The sequence below is a fragment of the Onychomys torridus genome, chromosome 9 (genome assembly GCF_903995425.1).
Source record: "Onychomys torridus chromosome 9, mOncTor1.1, whole genome shotgun sequence".
NCBI lineage: Eukaryota > Metazoa > Chordata > Mammalia > Rodentia > Cricetidae > Onychomys > Onychomys torridus.
Window position 1 is genome coordinate 4,507,108 of NC_050451.1, and position 17,507 is coordinate 4,524,614.

The 17,507-nt window shown below is 42.3% G+C and overlaps 2 protein-coding genes and 1 long non-coding RNA gene across 14 annotated transcripts in view; 2 read left to right on the top strand and 1 right to left on the bottom strand.

Moving 5' to 3' along the window:
- Sfmbt1 (Scm like with four mbt domains 1) overlaps positions 1-7,979 on the top strand; it is a 112,597-nt gene extending 104,618 nt beyond the window's left edge. For all 8 annotated transcript variants that reach the window (XM_036199659.1, XM_036199657.1, XM_036199661.1 and 5 more), the window contains 5 exons: positions 857-1,032; positions 3,188-3,366; positions 3,526-3,771; positions 4,938-5,066; positions 6,199-7,979. In XM_036199659.1, the coding sequence (XP_036055552.1) occupies positions 857-1,032; positions 3,188-3,366; positions 3,526-3,771; positions 4,938-5,066; positions 6,199-6,339 (871 nt within the window). In that variant the 3' untranslated portion in view covers positions 6,340-7,979. The remainder of the gene's footprint in view (positions 1-856; positions 1,033-3,187; positions 3,367-3,525; positions 3,772-4,937; positions 5,067-6,198) is intronic.
- LOC118591396 overlaps positions 1-14,474 on the bottom strand; it is a 30,595-nt gene extending 16,121 nt beyond the window's left edge. For 2 of the 4 annotated variants that reach the window (XR_004945924.1, XR_004945925.1), the window contains exons 1-5: positions 13,949-14,235; positions 10,084-10,247; positions 8,430-8,579; positions 7,493-7,586; positions 2,098-2,245 (exon numbers count right to left, since the gene is read on the bottom strand). This is a non-coding gene — a long non-coding RNA (uncharacterized LOC118591396). Of the gene's footprint in view, positions 1-2,097; positions 2,246-7,492; positions 7,587-8,429; positions 8,580-10,083; positions 10,248-13,948; positions 14,236-14,390 lie in introns of those variants that run through there. The other 2 variants (XR_004945927.1, XR_004945926.1) reach the window with 2 other exon arrangements.
- Positions 14,475-14,581: 107 nt separating this feature from the next.
- LOC118591053 (store-operated calcium entry regulator STIMATE) overlaps positions 14,582-17,507 on the top strand; it is a 50,417-nt gene continuing 47,491 nt past the window's right edge. For both annotated transcript variants that reach the window (XM_036199072.1, XM_036199073.1), the window contains exon 1: positions 14,582-14,848. In XM_036199072.1, the coding sequence (XP_036054965.1) occupies positions 14,689-14,848 (160 nt within the window). In that variant the 5' untranslated portion in view covers positions 14,582-14,688. The remainder of the gene's footprint in view (positions 14,849-17,507) is intronic.

Here is a 17,507-nt window from a genome sequence, read left to right on the forward strand (position 1 = left end):
GTTATAGTGTACCATATTTAAGTACAGACTGTAGAACTTCCTTTTTGTTTTAAGAATTCTCAAGGGTTGGGGATTTAGCTCAGTGGTAGAGCCCTTGCCTAGCAAGCGCAAGGCCCTGAGTTTGATCCTCAGCTCAAAATAAATTAATTAATTAGTTAATTAATTAATAAAATAAAATTACTTTGCCGGGTAGTGGTGGCACACGCCTTTAATCCCAGCACTCGGGAGGCAGAGCCAGGCGGATCTTTGTAAGTTCGAGGCCAGCCTGGTCTACAGAGCGAGATCCAGGAAAGGCGCAAAGCTACACAGAGAAACCCTGTCTCAAAAAAAAAAAAAGAAAGAAAGAAAGAAAGAAAAAGAAGAATTCTCAAATTATAGGGGCTGGAGGGATGTCTCAATGCTTAAGAGTACTGGTTGCTCTTCCAAAGGACACAGGTTTCTATATGGCATCTCACAGCTATCTGTGACTCCAGTTCCAGGGGATCCAGAACATTCACAGAGACAGACATACATGCTGCCAAAACATAAATGCACATAGAATAAAAATATTTTTTTTTTTTAAAAGAATTCTCGCCGGGCGGTGGTAGCGCACGCCTTTAATCCCAGCACTCGGGAGGCAGAGCCAGGCGGATCTCTGTGAGTTCGAGGCCAGCCTGGGCTACCAAGTGAGTTCCAGGAAAGGCACAAAGCTACACAGAGAAACCCTGTCTCGAAAAACCCAAAAAAAAAAAAAAAAAAAAAAAAGAATTCTCAAACTATGAAAGACAAGTAAAGCTTTTCAGCATGCTTCTGTTAAATTTTTCCTAGGGTAATCATTGGGGGAATAAATTTGACATCTAATGTTTTCTAACTGTAGATACAAAGGAAAAAGTTATCGAGCTACTGTTGAGATAGTGAAAACCGCAGATCGAGTGACTGAATTCTGCCGGCAAACATGTATCAAACTGGAATGTTGTCCTAACCTCTTTGGTCCACGGATGGTTCTGGATACATGTTCTGAGAACTGCTCTGTTCTTACAAAGACTAAATACAGTGAGTAACGGTTTTCAGATGTGTTAGCCATAAATTTGCCATATTACATCTTGTAGAGACATTCATGTTATCAAAAGCACAAGCTTCTTCTATAAAGGATCATCTAGATGATAAATACACTGTTGGTCATGTGATCTCATTTATTCTGTTTTTGTTGTTTTATTGTATGTTATTTTTTTTTAATCTCTAAAAATGAAAGAACCAAGGAGGAATTCATGTTTGCAGAAAATTATATTAGATTTTTACATTACTTTGCTACATAGACAATATTATCCCATATTCTCTTCCCCCGTCCCCCACTGCTTGTTCCCTCCTTCTCTTCCTCCCCCTTCCCTCCCTCCATGTGGTATTAGGTATTGAACCCAGGACTTCATACATGCTAGGCAAGCACCCTGTCTCTAAGCTACATCCCAAGCCCCTCTTTTCTCCCTGTATGTGTGGGAGGGAGGTTGGAAGTATTGAGGTCTTAGTTGGTTTAGTTTGGCTTTGGCTTTTTTTTTTTTTCTTTTCCAAACAAGGTCATAGTATGTAGCCCAGGTGTGCAGTACCATGCCCAGCTCTTGTTTTGAAACACTCTTTCTGTTTAACCTTCACTGGCCTAGAACTAGGTAGCTTTGGGTTGCCTCAAACTTCCTGTTCACCTTACTCTGCCTTCCAGTTACTGGGATTATAGGCATACACTACTATGTCAGCTTTTGCATGTTTTTGTCTCTATATTCTAAACTTTAAAGAAAAATAAGAAGTATTTAGAATACCAAACTTTAAATCCTGAAAAAAGAACACAAATAATGTTGAAGGACTTACTCTTTTTTAACCATAAAAGACAGTTGTGGTCATTCAGAAATACAAGTGTTAAAGAGTAGTAGAATGAAATAGTGAGTTGAAATAGAGGACCTAGAAATAGAATTTGTTAGTTGGGAAACGGAAGTTCGAGATTTGTAGTAACATGGATAGAACTTAGGGATGTTACGATAAGAGAAACAAATCAGACACATGAAGAAAAATACTAAATATCCCCATTTCTATGTGGAAGCTAAAGTTAGTAATAGAATAGTACTTACTTACCAGAGCCTGGGAAGAATGTGCAGGAGGTGGGGATGGAGAGTGGTTGTTTGATGGTACAATAATGCAGTAGGATTGGAGGGGTAACTTTCTTATGTTTGTGTACCCCAGACAGAGAGGTCTGATGATGCTCAGGAATACCATCTACCACCTTTAAGACAAAGGAGGTATTCTTGGAGATACTTCTTAGACTGATCATGTGGAAGGCTAACTTTTGGCAACATTTAATTATATGTTTAAAATACTTAGTAGAGAGGATTTCAAATGTTCGTAATATAAAAAATAAACATTTAAAGTGAAATCTATATTGTTTACCCTGATCTTATCATTACATATTATACACATATATTGTATTGTCATGATGTACCATGTAAATCTATGTAATTGTTATTTTTTTAAGCTACAATGAGAAATTTCCACATACACACACTAAATTGTTTAAGACATCAGCAGGTTAATTATTAGGTATTTGTATAAAACAATGAAAACACACCCTGTTTGAGCCTTGTTTGAGAGGCTAAAGAAATAGCTTTGTGGCTAAGAGCACTTACTGTTCTTGCAAAGAACCTGAGCTGTTCATTACAACTTTATTAATTATGATCAAAACCTGGATATGGCCCAAGTGCAAATCAACAGTGAAATCGATGAATGGGTACATCTATACAATAGAATCCTACTCACCAACATAAAGAATGAGCTACTTAATGTTATATATACAGCACAGATGAGATGAAAATGAATCGTACTGTATGAAAGAAGCAATTTATAAAGCCTACTGCATGGTGCTACAGAGAGAAAGTTCATCCGCATTGAAGGAATTAGAAAAGAGGTTACCCTGCAAATGAATGACTGGGGCCCTGAGAACTCTCTGTATTGATGGAGATGTTGTCTGCCTTGATAAAGTAAGGATTGTTTATATTTTACATGTTAGTACAAATCAAGTTAAGTATTTCTCTGCTTATTCCAATGTATGGAATTTAAACTACACATGTCGTATACCTATTTTCTGCTGTGCTAATGAAATCCTGTGGTTTTGAGGTACACAACAATAATGGAGCTACTTTTTCCCTTGTTTTTGGTCATTTATATTTAGCACACTATTATGGAAAGAAGAAAAATAAAAGAATTGGAAGGCCACCTGGTGGTCATAGTAATTTAGCTTGTGCCCTGAAAAAAGCCAGTAAGAAGAGAAAAAGGAGGAAAAATATTTTTGTTCATAAGAAGAAACGCGCTTCTGCATCTGTTGACAATACCCCAGTGGGCTCACCCCAGGTATGAAATCTGTGACATATCTGTCCTTTGTAGGGCCAAATGACCACTGCTTTACAGTCTGTACACATAGTACCTGCACATCTTTGTCATCTCAGCCTCTGGTCCACTGACTACTGCTTTGTCCTGAGTTTCAGTGAGATTTCTCTCCTTTTCCTCTAGGGCAGTGGGGGTGAAGATGAGGATGATGCAGATGATGGAGATGATGATTCTCTAAGTGAGGACAGTACATCTGAACAACAGGATGAATTACAGGAAGAATCCGAAGTGTCAGAAAAAAAATCATGCTCCCCTTCTCCCACCCAGAGTGAGATGCCCACCCCATTGCCCCCAGACACAGAGATGAGTAAAAAAGAACTCCGCACTCCTTCATTCTCAGATGAGGAAAATAAGCCTCCTTCACCAAAGGTACCTTGTTTTAAAAAAGAGTTAAGAAAGATTTTTCATTTCCCTTTACAATCTGTCATTTATGGTGCTAGAATTCCACTTCTTTCCATATAAACTTAGTAGAATTTGTAGAGTCATTTTCAGTTGATCCCCAGGAGTTGGAGAGATGGTTCAGTATCCTGCTCTTCTGGAGCACTCACGTTGGGTTCCTGGCACCCATGGCAGGGTATCCCACAAAATTGCCTGGAATTCCAGTTCAGATGTCCTTTTCTGCCCCCTTTGGGTACGGTGTGCATGCACACACAAACACAAATACAAGTAACTCTTAAAAAAAGAGAATAAAGTGATCCTCAAAGCTGTGGTTTTCATGTGCTTCAAGAATTATTTGGAGATTATTTATGAAGGGACATTCTCAAGCTGCTGGTTTTAAGTAAAAAAAAAAAAAAAAAAAAAGTTTCATTGATAGCTTATTTGTAATCTGCCATTTAGTTTAAGCAAAAGTGTTTAAATAATTTTTTATGATATGTGTAGTTTTCTAGAAACAAATTATTTACCCATTTAATTCTCATTAAGCTGTCTTGTTTAGCATATTTACTCTGCACATTGTATGACCTATATAATACTGAATGTTACACTTACTATTTTAGAGCTGGTAGAGTGCTTGCCTTGCATGCATGAAGCCCTATCTATGTTTAATTCCCATCACAGCATAAAACTGGTGTGGTGACATATTCTGTAATCCCAGTACTTGGGAGGTGGAGGCAGAGGATGAGTTCAAAGCTATCCCGGGCAACATGAAACCCCTTTAAAACAAACAAAATTACTGTTTTAAACTGGACTTTTAAAATGTCTGGGAAACAGGAGTAGTAAAAGACTTCTTCTTGCTCTCATTTGAAATACCATTCGTTTTAGCATTCTACCCAGAGAACAGCCGGAACAGGGACACATTTGAAATATAAATACAATGAAATTCATATTATGTTTCCCAAATAGCTAATGCATGTAGGCCTCTTTGTCATCTTTGCTGGAAGAAATCAGTCCAAGAGAGGGAGAATAGGGGAATGGAGGATGTTAGTCTTAAGGCTTCTTTAAATCTGTCTTGATGGATTATTGAATTTCTTTGGGGAGACATTTTTAAAATGCTAGCACTTACACCATTTGGTTTGATCTTCTTGTTGGGAATTAAGGAAATAAGGATTGAAGTTGATGAAAGGCTTCACCTGGACAGTAACCCACTGAAATGGAGCGTGGCAGATGTTGTGCGGTTCATCAGGTCCACTGACTGTGCTCCACTGGCAAGAATATTCCTTGACCAGGTAATCATGACTAGCATAACCTATAATAATAATGTCTGTTTGGCAAAGAACTATGCATATAATAGGCAAAAAGTACAAGATTTAGAAAACAATATTTTGGTCTGTTACTCATGACTTGTACCATAATTGCAGCAGATTATTGTCTTGTTTTCCCTCGAAATTTAATTCTCTCCTATAAATATTTAAATAACTTAAAATCGGGCAAATATTAATTGACCTCATCTTTTTTAAAATAATGATTTGATGCCTTTTTTTTTTAAAAGTTAGCATCTTTAATACGCCAGGCTCTAGAGTGATGCCTACAAATAGTTATGGAAGAAAGAAGATGTAGCACTATCCAAAACAGCATCTATGACTGTTAACTCAGTGCTTGGATAGTTGAGGGAGGAGACTCACAAGTTGGAGGCCAGCCTGGGCTACATAATAAATTGGAGGCTACACAGTGAGACCATGTCTCAAAAGTAAAACAAAGGCCTGATCATCTTTGAAGGTTTTTATGAATTTTACGAGGTAGGAGAACATTAGTTATAGTTAGTATTTTCAGATAGTTTTAGATTTAGAAAGAGTCCTTTAGCCAGGTGTGGTCTTGCACGCCTTTAATTTCAGCACTCAGGAAGCAGAGACGGTTGGATCTCTTGAGTTCAAGGCCAGCCTGGTCTTCAAAAGAGTTCCAGGACAGCCAGGGCTGTTAAACAAAGAAATCTTGTCTCAAAAGAAAAAGAAAGAGAGAGACAGAGAGAGACAGAGAGACAGAGAGACAGAGAGAGAGACAGAGAGAGACAGAGAGAGAGAAAGTGAAAGAAAGGAAAGAAGGAAGGAAGGAAGGAAGGAAGGAAGGAAGGAAGGGAAAGAATCCTTTAAAAGTCTGTTTCCTTTTACAATTAGTTGTTAGTTACAGGGCTTCACAGATACTGAATTTCTGTTGAGCAGAATCTGTAGATTAGAGTCTCAAGGCTATGGTATAATTTATTGCTAACTCTGAAAGCTGCTCAGGGTGACAGACTTGGCCCTTTTTAGAGGGAAACTAATGCAGGGAAGTGGAGGACTGTAGTTGTCGTATTGCAAGTAGAGCAGGCCTGGGGGAGCTGCGTTTGTGTGCACATCACAGACACTTCGTTCTTGTCCTCAACAGGAAATCGATGGGCAGGCCCTTCTGCTTCTTACCCTTCCCACTGTTCAAGAGTGCATGGACTTGAAGTTGGGCCCTGCCATCAAGCTTTGCCATCACATAGAGAGGATCAAGTTTGCTTTTTATGAGCAGTTTGCCAACTGAGAAGGACAAGCAGAGTGAGCTGGGTCTTTGAAGCACAGCGCAGCAAACCCTTTACCCTTCTCTACAGGTGGTTGCAGTAGTACTGGGGCTATCAGCCCTGCAAATGTTGGCTTGCTTTCTTTGCACTTTCAGGGAAGGAGGACCCACACTGAGGAAGCGAAAACAGCACAAAAATGGCTGTCCTACAGTGGAAATATGGACTTCTGTTCAGAAGATTGCAGTTAAAAATTTGTGAGGAAAAAAACCTTAAAAATATGAATTCCCATTAATGGGAGAACAGAGAGTGGTCTGGACAGTACCAGTTTGGTTATTTTCATTCCATCCCTTCCCACTGTAGATTGAACTTCGTTTCTGCTTTCTCTTTGTTGAAAAGAGGACACAGCTTTAAGTCAGCACTGATTTGGGACTATGCCTAAGGCACATCAGTGCTTCATTGTTATTGTGTTTTTAAGCTTTTTCTTTTTCTTTTTTCTTTTTTTTTTAATTAAAGCAGTTCATTTTGGGGATAATTATGTGGCTCTAAGGTTTTGAATGTATAGTCACACTTTGATCCATTTTAAAATCTATTCTTAGGAGTTCCTTTGTTTACTACCTCTGTTGATGACTGCGCTTACAGCCATGGGTGACATTTTTGTATGATGCCATTTTTAAGCTGAATGCTAAATCTGTGACAGAAGTTAGAGAAGGCCCTGTCTGCTTTCTTAAAGATATCCTTTTGGCACTTACACCAATCCCTTAACCAGTTTGTCCTAAGAATCCTACTGTTATTTCCTTCATCTTGACCCAGTTTTGGCCACCTTTGTTAGGCGGCCTCACAAAGACTAATGTATGGTATTTCAGTTTAATTACTATCTCCCTATTAGTTTTGAAAGATACTTAAGTGGCTTTTATGTTTATTTTTCTCTAGAGTTGTTTGACTACCTCTGTTTCATTTCTGGAGTCTCTACTCTTAGTGAAAATCAGTAGTTGTTGTTTGGATTCACTGTAAAGCCCATTTTCCCAATTTTCTAGGTAGAAGCACAACAGAGAAAATGTGGCTTTGGGGGTGGCACAAAGTATGGAGTTTGTTAGCAGTGTCCTCCATGATAAGTATTGAGAAGTAGTTATGGAGTCTATGACCGCACCACCCCAAATGTCCCAGATCTTGTCTTACCTGGAAAGCCAATCAGAGTTGGTTGGTACTTCGATTTATGAGAGAGGTGGTGGAAGAGTCTGTAAGCCTCTGTTCAGCCATATGTATTACCTGTCTGCAGTTAAACCAATTTAAATTGAATGTAATTTACAGTCTGAGGATTCTCATTCAGTAACTCATTCTTTGAATTTTTTTTTCTCAATTAAACTCTAGTTGACATGAAACTCTAGGTGGATTTTTACTTATAATGACATTGTTAGCTATTCTAGAAGAATAGCACTTGCTGTACTGTAGCCATGAGTAAGGAAAGACATACATACACAGGTTGCCTCCTTTAAATGTTTTCCTTGTTAATTATTTATTTATTTATTTATTTTGGGGTTACCCTAATCTCTCTACAGATTTATACCCTAAACATTTTTCCTCAAGAATTGAAAATGTTTTAAAACTGCAAACTGAGTAAATTCTGAACAACTATACAAATATAAGATAATATTACAAATTTAAATTGTGATTTTTTTTTCTTACCTCAACCCCCGTTGTTTTTATGGACACTGGGAAAGTCTCTAGTCTGGATCCTGTTCTTCATTGGATAACTCTTGAACCACTTTAAGTCAAACCCTTCAACCAAGCCTTAAAACAGTAAACCTTCACATTGTTACCAACAGGTGTATCTGGAAGAAGCTGCTGCATCTAAGTAGCAGCTCGTCATTTGAGCTGACTTAGAGCTTTTAAACTTGAGTGTTTCATGACCCTGGGAGAGAAGCATACTTGACACTCGGAAACAGCTAGTATTGGCAGGCTGATTTGGCGTGGCTGTCTTCTAGAATTTCCCCAGGCCTCCACAGTCGAGTCACTAGTACAAAAGGGGCCTCATAAAACCTATGCCTATAGGATCTCACATTGCTGTCTTAGTAAAAGGAAGGGGTGACAGGGGTGACATCATGTCTCTTCTTACCTCAGAGATGACAGAGTGTAGAACTATCAGAGATTACGGGTACTGTGTCTGAAAAGGTGAAGCACATGGCCCTGTGCAGTCCTGAGTCGGGAGGCTGGAACCCAACAGTCTTGTCTGGCTCTACCATAATTACTCAGTCTCTCCTATCTCCTGTGGAAAGAAGGCCAGTCATAAATTAGACAAGTGAGGAGGGTATCCGTAAATGTTCCTTGCACTCTTATTTGGATACAGTATACTTGATAGTCACATTAAAGAAGAATTATGGAGCCCGGTGTGGTGGCACACACCTTTAATCCCAGCACTCAGGAGGCAGAGCCAGGCGGATCTCTGAGTTCGAGGCCAGCCTTGTCTACAGAGTGAGTCCCAGGACAGACTCCAAAGCTACACAGAGAAACCCTGTCTCGAAAACCCCCCCCAAAAAAGAAGAATTATTATCAAGCCCCTTCCTTCCTCCCAGGTGTCACACATAAAAGGATAATTGTGTGAGAATTTTGCAGAGGACTTTTTAAAGTATAAAATTCTAATCCCAAATTGGGTATGGTGATACTTACCTCTAATCCCAGCACTTGGGAAGTGGAAATGAAGATCAGAAGTTCAAGATCATCCTCAGCTACATAGTGAATTCTGGGCTAGCCTGGACTATATGAGACTCTGTTTTGTTTTGCTTTTTTTTTTTTTCTATTTAGATAAATAAGGTAAGTTAGATAACTAAAATGCTAGGGTTAGGCTGGATAGCAGTGATGGTTCAATTATGATTCTCAGATGTTTTAAGCTTGGTAATAGCTTGCATTGTTGGGGCAAGGAGCTTATATGTTGCACATTTGTGTGCGAAGTCTGTTTCTGAGGAAGCCAACCTCATACATTCGTTAGAAGTATGTTGTCTGGAGTTTGTCTGCAGTTGTTCTCACAGCTTGCCTGCAGTTAAGTTTATTGTGGTCCATCTTTAACCTGGGTTGACAAACGTAGAAACACATGAATGGTCTCCATTATCCTCCTAGACCTGAAAAGTAAACTGACTTAAACTAGACTTTACAGCTTTGTTGGCCCTTTAGGGGAAACCTTGGCCTGTGTGTGCAGATTGGCCCTGATGTTTTGACTATATTTTATTGGTTTCTTGTGACTGCTGTTTTCCTTTGTGAGCCATCTTCATCCTTTTCAAATATAGGGATGCGTTAATGGAGCCTTTGAAGTCTATCTTTAGTCTTTCTTTAGCAATGTACTTGGTTCCTTGTGTTTATTATATGTCTCAAGGAAGGGTACTGGCCAACCTCTAGAAGGGATGATCTTGGTAAATATTTTGTGAATTATGATAGAGGCAGGAATAGAAAACCACTTCAGACTTTGACCTCTGTATGTCTCTTTTCCTAGAAGTAAAATTATTTTCACTGTTAGGGAAATGGAATTAGACCCAAACTTCCTGAAGACTTGAAGTACATTTTACATGCTCTCGAGAACCAAGTTGGTTATTAGTGGGATGCCTGAATACAGCTTAAGGCAGGTAGGACTCAAAACACCCCACCCTCTCAAGCCAACACTGTTTTCAAGAGATACAGCACATCAAGGCATCTAAATGAAAGGTAACAGCAATATAAAATCATTATAAAAACTATCACTGATACTTATTCTTACTTGATACTTCTCACCAAAAACTTACATTGAAGAGATTCTTTTCTGATTTCATTGATTGCCAGAAGTGCTGAGAAGAATGTGGAAACACATCAAGTTTGAACTTGTCTTACATACTGGATATATTCCACGTCTGTGCAAATTCATACAAGTCCTTAAATGATCCGTTTTATCATTAGGACCTGTGTTGTCCTTTTGAAGTAAAGAAAGCAAATCACAGAAGTGAAGTACAAAACTTGGGCCAACAATATACTCCCTTTGTAAATTTGGATGTCTCCGGTCTGAGGACCTCTGTACTTACTGTGTCTTGTAGCCATGGTGTTGGATTAGAAACTCTGTAAGGACAGAGCCTCCTGTATAACCAAGAAGTAACGATCACTTTCCTGGCATTGGCTTTTCCATTTTAAATGTTTTTTTACTCATGAATTTTGGTGATTGTTTTGTATAAGAATGTATAAACTTGGGGAATTTGAATTTATCCTAGTAAGCTACCTATTGACCTAGAGTTTAGTTGTAAGAATTCTAAACCCAAAGTCTAGTCCAAATGGATCTGGTTCCAGGTCCAGTCATTTGGGGCTTGTTTTCCTTGGTGCTTGTCTTCAGCCACATAGGTAACTCGGCTCTGGGAGCAGCCTCAAGTATGAAACATAAAGGTAGTGGGTATTAAATGCAGTGCATATTGATTTTCTTGCTACTGTGTTTAAGAAGTCAGAATTTCACAGGAACCTGCAAAAACAGGAGTGAAGGTTTGTAGAGGAGGTAGGGGATAGGAAAATAGGTCTAAAACTAATGCTTTTTATGACTAATCTGGCCTACCACAGTGAAGTGCTGTGAATGGGAGACAAGCAACAGATTCACCAGTTGTCACTACCAACAGTACAGTGCAGAGCTGAGCCACAGGGAGGAGGGGAGGGAGCTGCTGATAGTGAGACAGTGTCACCATTGCTGATGTGTGTGAGAAGGACTGTTTCCAGGGTTCCTGTGTGGTTTATTCTATGTCTAGCTTTGCAGAATAGAGGTGGTCACAGAATGTAGAAGGTTACAGACTTTAAGGGCAACTCAGATCACAAAGCAGATGCTTAGTGGAGGAGACAAGTGTACAGAGCTTGGGCAGAGGTGAAGGAACAGCCTCTAGTCCCTTTTGTAAGACTCTGGGGAAGATAGTTTGAATGTTTCTCTTGAGACTCTGAGTGCTCATTTGTTTTTCCTCTCACCTCCCTCCTGTTCTTTTAGTTGAATTTTCTCTAATGACAATCAGAGGCCTGCCAGGATGGGACTCCAGGCCGGATCCAGCTCTGTCCTTAGGCCTCTCTCCAATAATCTCTCCTTGCAAGTAGTGCACCTTGTTTAATGTATGTTTACTTTTAAAAACAAGCCAAAAAAAATAAGTTGCGTGTTTGAAACAAAATGAAATGTTTTTGGCATTGTGTCCTTCCTGCTTGCTGTTTTTCCTTTTAATTTAAAAATGTATGCATTGAAGATCAAGTACACTTAGGAGAAACATGCACTAGAACACCTATTAAAGTAACTCCCATCAAGTTTGGTGGGTACAATTTTAAAGGGTTCAAAACAAAACAAGACTATTTTGAATGAATATATGCGTGTTTTTCTTTCTTTTTGGCAAATAAGTTTATAATAAATTTGTGATATGACAGTTTTAAGTGGTTGTGAGAAAATTATAAACAGGTATTAATCTGTCTTTAACTTCATTTGTGCTAATTTTATAGTAAGAAAGGCTTTTTTGCTAGAGTACATTCTTCCAAACTCTTGTAGTGGGACATCAGAGAGTATTTCTGAAGTGAGTAAAACAGGCCCTTCCTACTTGAATAAAATTCTAGAAGCCCCCCTGTCTTTTGCTATCCCTTCTGGATTTAGGTTTTTGTTTTTAAGTTACTAAGAGGAAATAGTTTGAGCAGAATCCTCGGTCTTTTGTTCTCTGTGGGCCTTAGAATCATCCACATCTGAATGACAGAGCAATGCTTTGTCCCAAACTGCACTTTTCAGCTCTATGTGCAATTTTCCTTAAACTCTGTCTTCAAGTAACTAATAATCTTCTTTTTGGTTTTTAGGGGTTTTTTTTGTTTGTTTGTTTGTTTTTTGTTTTTTCGAGACAGGGTTTCTCTGTAGCTTTGGAGCCTGTCCTGGACTAGCTCTGTAGACCAGGCTGGCTTCGAACTCACAGAGATCCACCTGCCTCTGCCTCCTGAGTGCTGGGATTACAGACGTGTACCACCACCCAACCCCCTACACCCTCCGGCTGTAACTAATAATCTTATGCCTAGTCACAATCTCTTCTGCTTTAAGATACACCCTCTGGTTCTCCCTAAACATCAACTGTAACTGTTAAGCGGTTTTATATAAGATCCTTCTTGGACTTAAAGGGAATAATGCAATTTTAAGTTTCCTATATGCATTTATTTTCTTAATCTTTTCCCCCATGGTCAATAAATTTATGGAGCATTTTAAAATATTATAAGTTAGAATCCAGTTAATGTATGTTGTGTGCTAAATCTGTTGGTTCCAGGAGTTAATCGAGACTAGTTCAGCTTTCGGGAAGCTCATATTCAGAGGTGGGAGAGAGACAGCTGTGTGAGCTAACAGTCTGAAAAGTGTCACTCACAAGGAAGGGAAAGCACCGTAGGATGCGAAGTGGGGGGACGGGGACTTGAAGCTTGAGCAGCAGTTCATTGGGCAGGAATAGGGAATGGCATCCTTACAATTGGATGAGTATGAGTAGATTGTGAGAGGTTGGAGAAGTGCACTTTTTCTAAATTACAGAGTTCATATTCCTGCTAACCAGCAAATCTTTGGATAGCAGTTAGCCCTCTTTGATAATTAGACATTCTTGGAGAAATTTCTTTTGAGATATTTATTGTTCAACAAATGTAGCTCAATGTCTGTTGGACCTGTACCACACACATGTCCATTGACATGGAGCAGGAAAGTCAGGGCTCTTGAGCACCAAGAGGAGTCTACAGAGACACCAGAGAAGTCTAGGAGCCCCGCTAGTAAGAGTTAAATGGGTGTCTGTCTGTCTGTCTGTCTGTCTGCACACTGATATATTGGAGATCATCAAATACCCATTGTTAGTATTTAAGGAAAAAAAAAAGGAAATCAGGCTGGGTGTGGTGGCATATCCCCTGAGGCAGAGACCAAACAACAAAAAAGTCAATTTGTAGTTGTACCTCATAAGTGAACAAAGTACGGCATGTACACACTGACTTTTCTTTTAAACTCACTATATTTCCAAAAGTAAAAGAAGCCGAAGTAACCATTAAATTAAAAAGGAGCCAAGCGTAGTGGCACTGAACTGTAGCCATAGCTCCTTGGAGACAGGCGGAAGGATCAGTTGAGTCCAGAAGTTCCAGATCATCCCAGGCAACTCAAGATCCCCCCCCATCTCAAATGGTGTCACAGGTCTGAGATCCTAGCACTTGGGATGTGCAGGCAAGGGGCTCAGGAGTTCAAAGCCATCCTTGTTTTACACATACTTGTTTTAAGTTTGAGGCCAGCCTGGGCTACATAAAAGCCTGTTTCATTTCCTTCCTTCCTTCCTTCCTTCCTTCCTTCCTTCCTTCCTTCCTTCCTTCCTTCCTCCCCTCCCTCCCTCCCTCCCTCCCCCCTCCCCTCCCTCCCTCCCTCCCCCTCCCCCCTCCCTCCCTCCCTCCTCTCTCTCTCTCTCTCTCTCTCTCTCTCTCTCTCTCTCTCTCTCTCTCTCTCTCTGTGGAGCTGAGGATGGAACAAGGCAAGCACTCTACCACTGAGCTAAATCCCCAACCCAAAAGAAGGATAGCTCAGCCTTTAAAGGCTAGGCTCACAACCAAAAATATAAAAGCCTGTTTCAAAACAACAAAAACCCCACAAATTATGTAAATGGTGGGGAAACGACTCACCTTAAATCTTTTGAGTAATGAATAGAATCTTCTGGCCTTTGGCCACGGGAAGTAGAACACTCAATGCCTGGCGTGGCAAGAAGACTCAGTCTGAAATTGTTGCACTCAGTACCATGCTTCAGCACAGTGTAGCTGCAGGCTATTGGGCTCCACTTATGAAGTAGTGAATCCGAATCTGGCGGCAAAATCTATGAGTATTTTTAATAAATTGTCCGGAGCATAAATGATTCACCTTGGGTCGGGCGATGGTGGTGCACGCCTTTAATCCCACTCGGGAGGCAAAGGGAGGCAGATCTCTGAGTTCCAGGCCAGCCTGGTCTACAGAGTTGAGAGCCAGGACAGGCCCCAAAGCTACACAGAGAAACTCTGTCTCAAAATAAGATTCACCTTGGAGAGGAAAGGGATTTAACGACAGGCTTAATGACTGTGACGCTATCCTCACCTAGAGTCTGTGACCTAGAGCCCGGGGTTCCGTTGATGCCCTTTCACAGGGTCTGGCTCTCCAGCTGTCGGCCTGCTAAGGGAGTCCCCCTCGGCCCCGCCCCCTAGCCTTGACCGGAGCCCCGCCCTGGAGAGGCGAAGCCCGCCTCACGCCTGGCCGGACCAATCAAGCTCTACGATCTCAGACGTCGGGTTACGCGCCGCGCGGAGGCGGCCGCGGTCTGAGGTACCGGCTCCCAGCTCCGGTCCCGGGTCGCGGCTGGGCGGCGCGGCCCCTCGCGCCCTGCCGCCAGGCCGTCATGCAAGGCCCGGGAGGGAACGTGAGCCGCGGACTGCCAGGCGGGCCGGCCTCCACGGTCGCGTCCGGGGCGGGGCGCTGTGAAAGCGGCGCGCTCATGCACAGTTTCGGCATCTTCCTGCAGGGGCTGCTCGGCGTCGTGGCCTTCAGCACATTGATGCGTGAGTCCGGGACCCCAGCCCCTCCCTGGCCCCGCGTCGCCAGCTGCGGGCCAGCCCCATCCCAGCGACCCTCCCTCCTGTCGGTAGAGTTGCGGCCTGGGGACCGGGCCCTAGAGCTGCGGTGCCTCCCTCTCCCGCGAGACTGTGCTGGGCATCCGCAGACTAGAAGGGAGTCCCGGACCCTCACTCTTCGGCTTCTCACTGCAGCTTTTGGCCGGGAGTGACCCTGCCCCTCACCGCCTTAGACCCCTCTCTTACCACATGCCAGCCTAAAGCTGTCCCCTCCCACCTTGCCGTCGCAAATTAAGGTTACCTCACTTTCCGGTGAGGACAGAGATCCCCCGAAAGGTGGCCCGGCTCTCAGCTCCTTCTCAGGGGCTCCTCTTAACCTCCCCTGGGCTTTTAGACAGGCAGCCTTCAGTCCCCGCTAGTCCAGTGCTCCCTTCCCTCAACCTCCATTCGTAAGGCTTGCCCTCTCTGTTGGCGTCTAAATCCCGCGCCCACACCCACCTGTAGTGTTAGGGCCGTGCAGTCCGGGTCCCCTATTGCCGCGCGACCCTCCTGTCACACTCCCTCCATTGTTCAGGAAAGATCCTCTTGGACTGCCCTGGTCCTCACCTTGGTCTCGTCTTCCTTTTTCTTTTCCACCTGTTCAGCTCTATCCCAAGCTTTCCTATTTAAGTTTTATCTGAAGTTTCCCCAGGCTGTTCTTCCCAAGCCATGTTTGTTATTTACATTTTAAATTTCCTCTTTTTTTTTTTTTTTTTTTTCTGTGCAACTCTTACATGCTGGTTGGATTGATGGAGGAGGCTTAGAAAGTCTAGGGAAGGTCTCAGAATCCCCATGCTTAGTGGCCTAAAGCTATTCCTTGAGAGTTTGATAGTAAAGAAGGAAGTCGCATGCCCTTGTGCGGTGGGGTGGGGTAAGGGCCGTTAGTACCCTAGGGTTAGCAGGTTGTGTTGTCTCCCGATGGGCATCCTCCTCTTATTAAAGGATGGAGGTTCTGTTGGCACACAGGCCTTGAAGTGTCCCTGTAATGTGTTAGAGGGGAGTTATCCCTAAGCTGTACAGAAGCATTAATTCCAAAACTGGTTTGTTCTCAAAATTGTGCTCCTTGGTCAGAATGGGGAGTTCCAGCAGCATCTGCTCTTCAGTTTGGGGGAGGTGGGGGCTTCTGAAGCTGAATGCCTTGCTTATTTATAACAAGAGGTTTCTTTGGGCAAACTCTCCCAGGCTTCAAGTGGCCCTGGAGAGCCTCTAATTCTGGCCACTATTTCTTGCTGGCGGCTTGGCCTTGAACAAGAAGTGCCTAACTGCCCATGTGTTTGCCACTTTTTCTTTGCCATCTCTGTTTGCTCTGCCATTTTCTCTGCTGACCCAATGCTCGTTTGTTCCCACAGTCATACATAGTTGGTTTCAACTTAGCCAGACTCGTTTGCCGACAGGTGCATATACTTGTGTTTTCGAGACACCATGAATGGGGCTTCTTCCCCTTCTCTTCTCCAGCCACCATTCCTTTCTCAAGGAGCTATAGGTCTCATTTTTATTATGCAAAACCTGTGTCTTTGTAGTGTGGAAGCTGGCTGTGGGTTTGATTGGTGCTGTGGGTCCGGTGTGACCCCTAGGGTTTCACACTTGTGATTCACAGAGGGAAAGGCGATTATGTCAGGGCAGAGGTGCTCACAGATGTGAACTGTCAGGGTGAATGTGTTCAGAGTGGCCGTTCTGGCCCTTTAAGTCTTCAGGGACACTCTGTCCTCTGTACTTAATCTTCAGTGTGAGTTTATGCACAAATCCCAGTGTTGCTAGTATTTTCTGCGAGCCTATTCTGAGAAAGTAGATTCCTGTTCAGGGGAAAGCTTGGTGTGGAAGAAGTTTATGAGAATGGCCAGTGGGCCCTGGGCTGAGAGTTAGAGCACTGTGTAGAGGAACTGGGAAGGCCATACATACCTGGGTCTGTCCCGGACACACAAAGCAGGTAGAGCAAGCCCAGAAGGCTGGACTGTGGCGCAATCAGGAGGTTCAACCCACCGCAACCCAGTTTGGGAAGAAACTTTCATATTGCTAGATTTCTTGGTCCTGTTGAAATACAGCTATGGGGCTTTTCCATTTTGAATAGCCAGGAAGAGGAAGGGATTCTTAAGAGGCTGCCTTACACTTTGGATTTGATTTTTGCTGGGGAAGCACATCTGCCAGCTGTTAGTCCACATCTGCCTTCCTGGTCACAGAATCTGTCTGTCTGAGCTGCTGGAGTCAAGGGCCTGCCTTCTGGTCCAGAGCCCAACTGGAAGCCCTTGGGATGGGGAGCACCTCACTTCAGCAGTCCTGTCTTTATCATCTTCAGGCACATTTTAAATGCCTTTTAGATTCTTCTGAACAATTTGAACTAACAGTTCCTGTTCTCTTTCAGGTTTTCCGCTTCCTGGTGCTGTGTCCCTTAAGGCAGAGGAGTCTGCCTCTCTTGGGTCCTGTCCCAGTTCTGACTACAGGGACTGTTCTGTTTTCTGGCTGGACCAGCTCTTGCTGTAGTATGATAGACTCCCTTCTCTGCCTGACAGACTGTGAAGTTTCCTCCTTTACATTCTTGGTTTTAGTGGATCCTCAGACTGCTGTGTTTATTCTTTTCCTATGCATAAAATCACTTTACCCTCATTGCTGT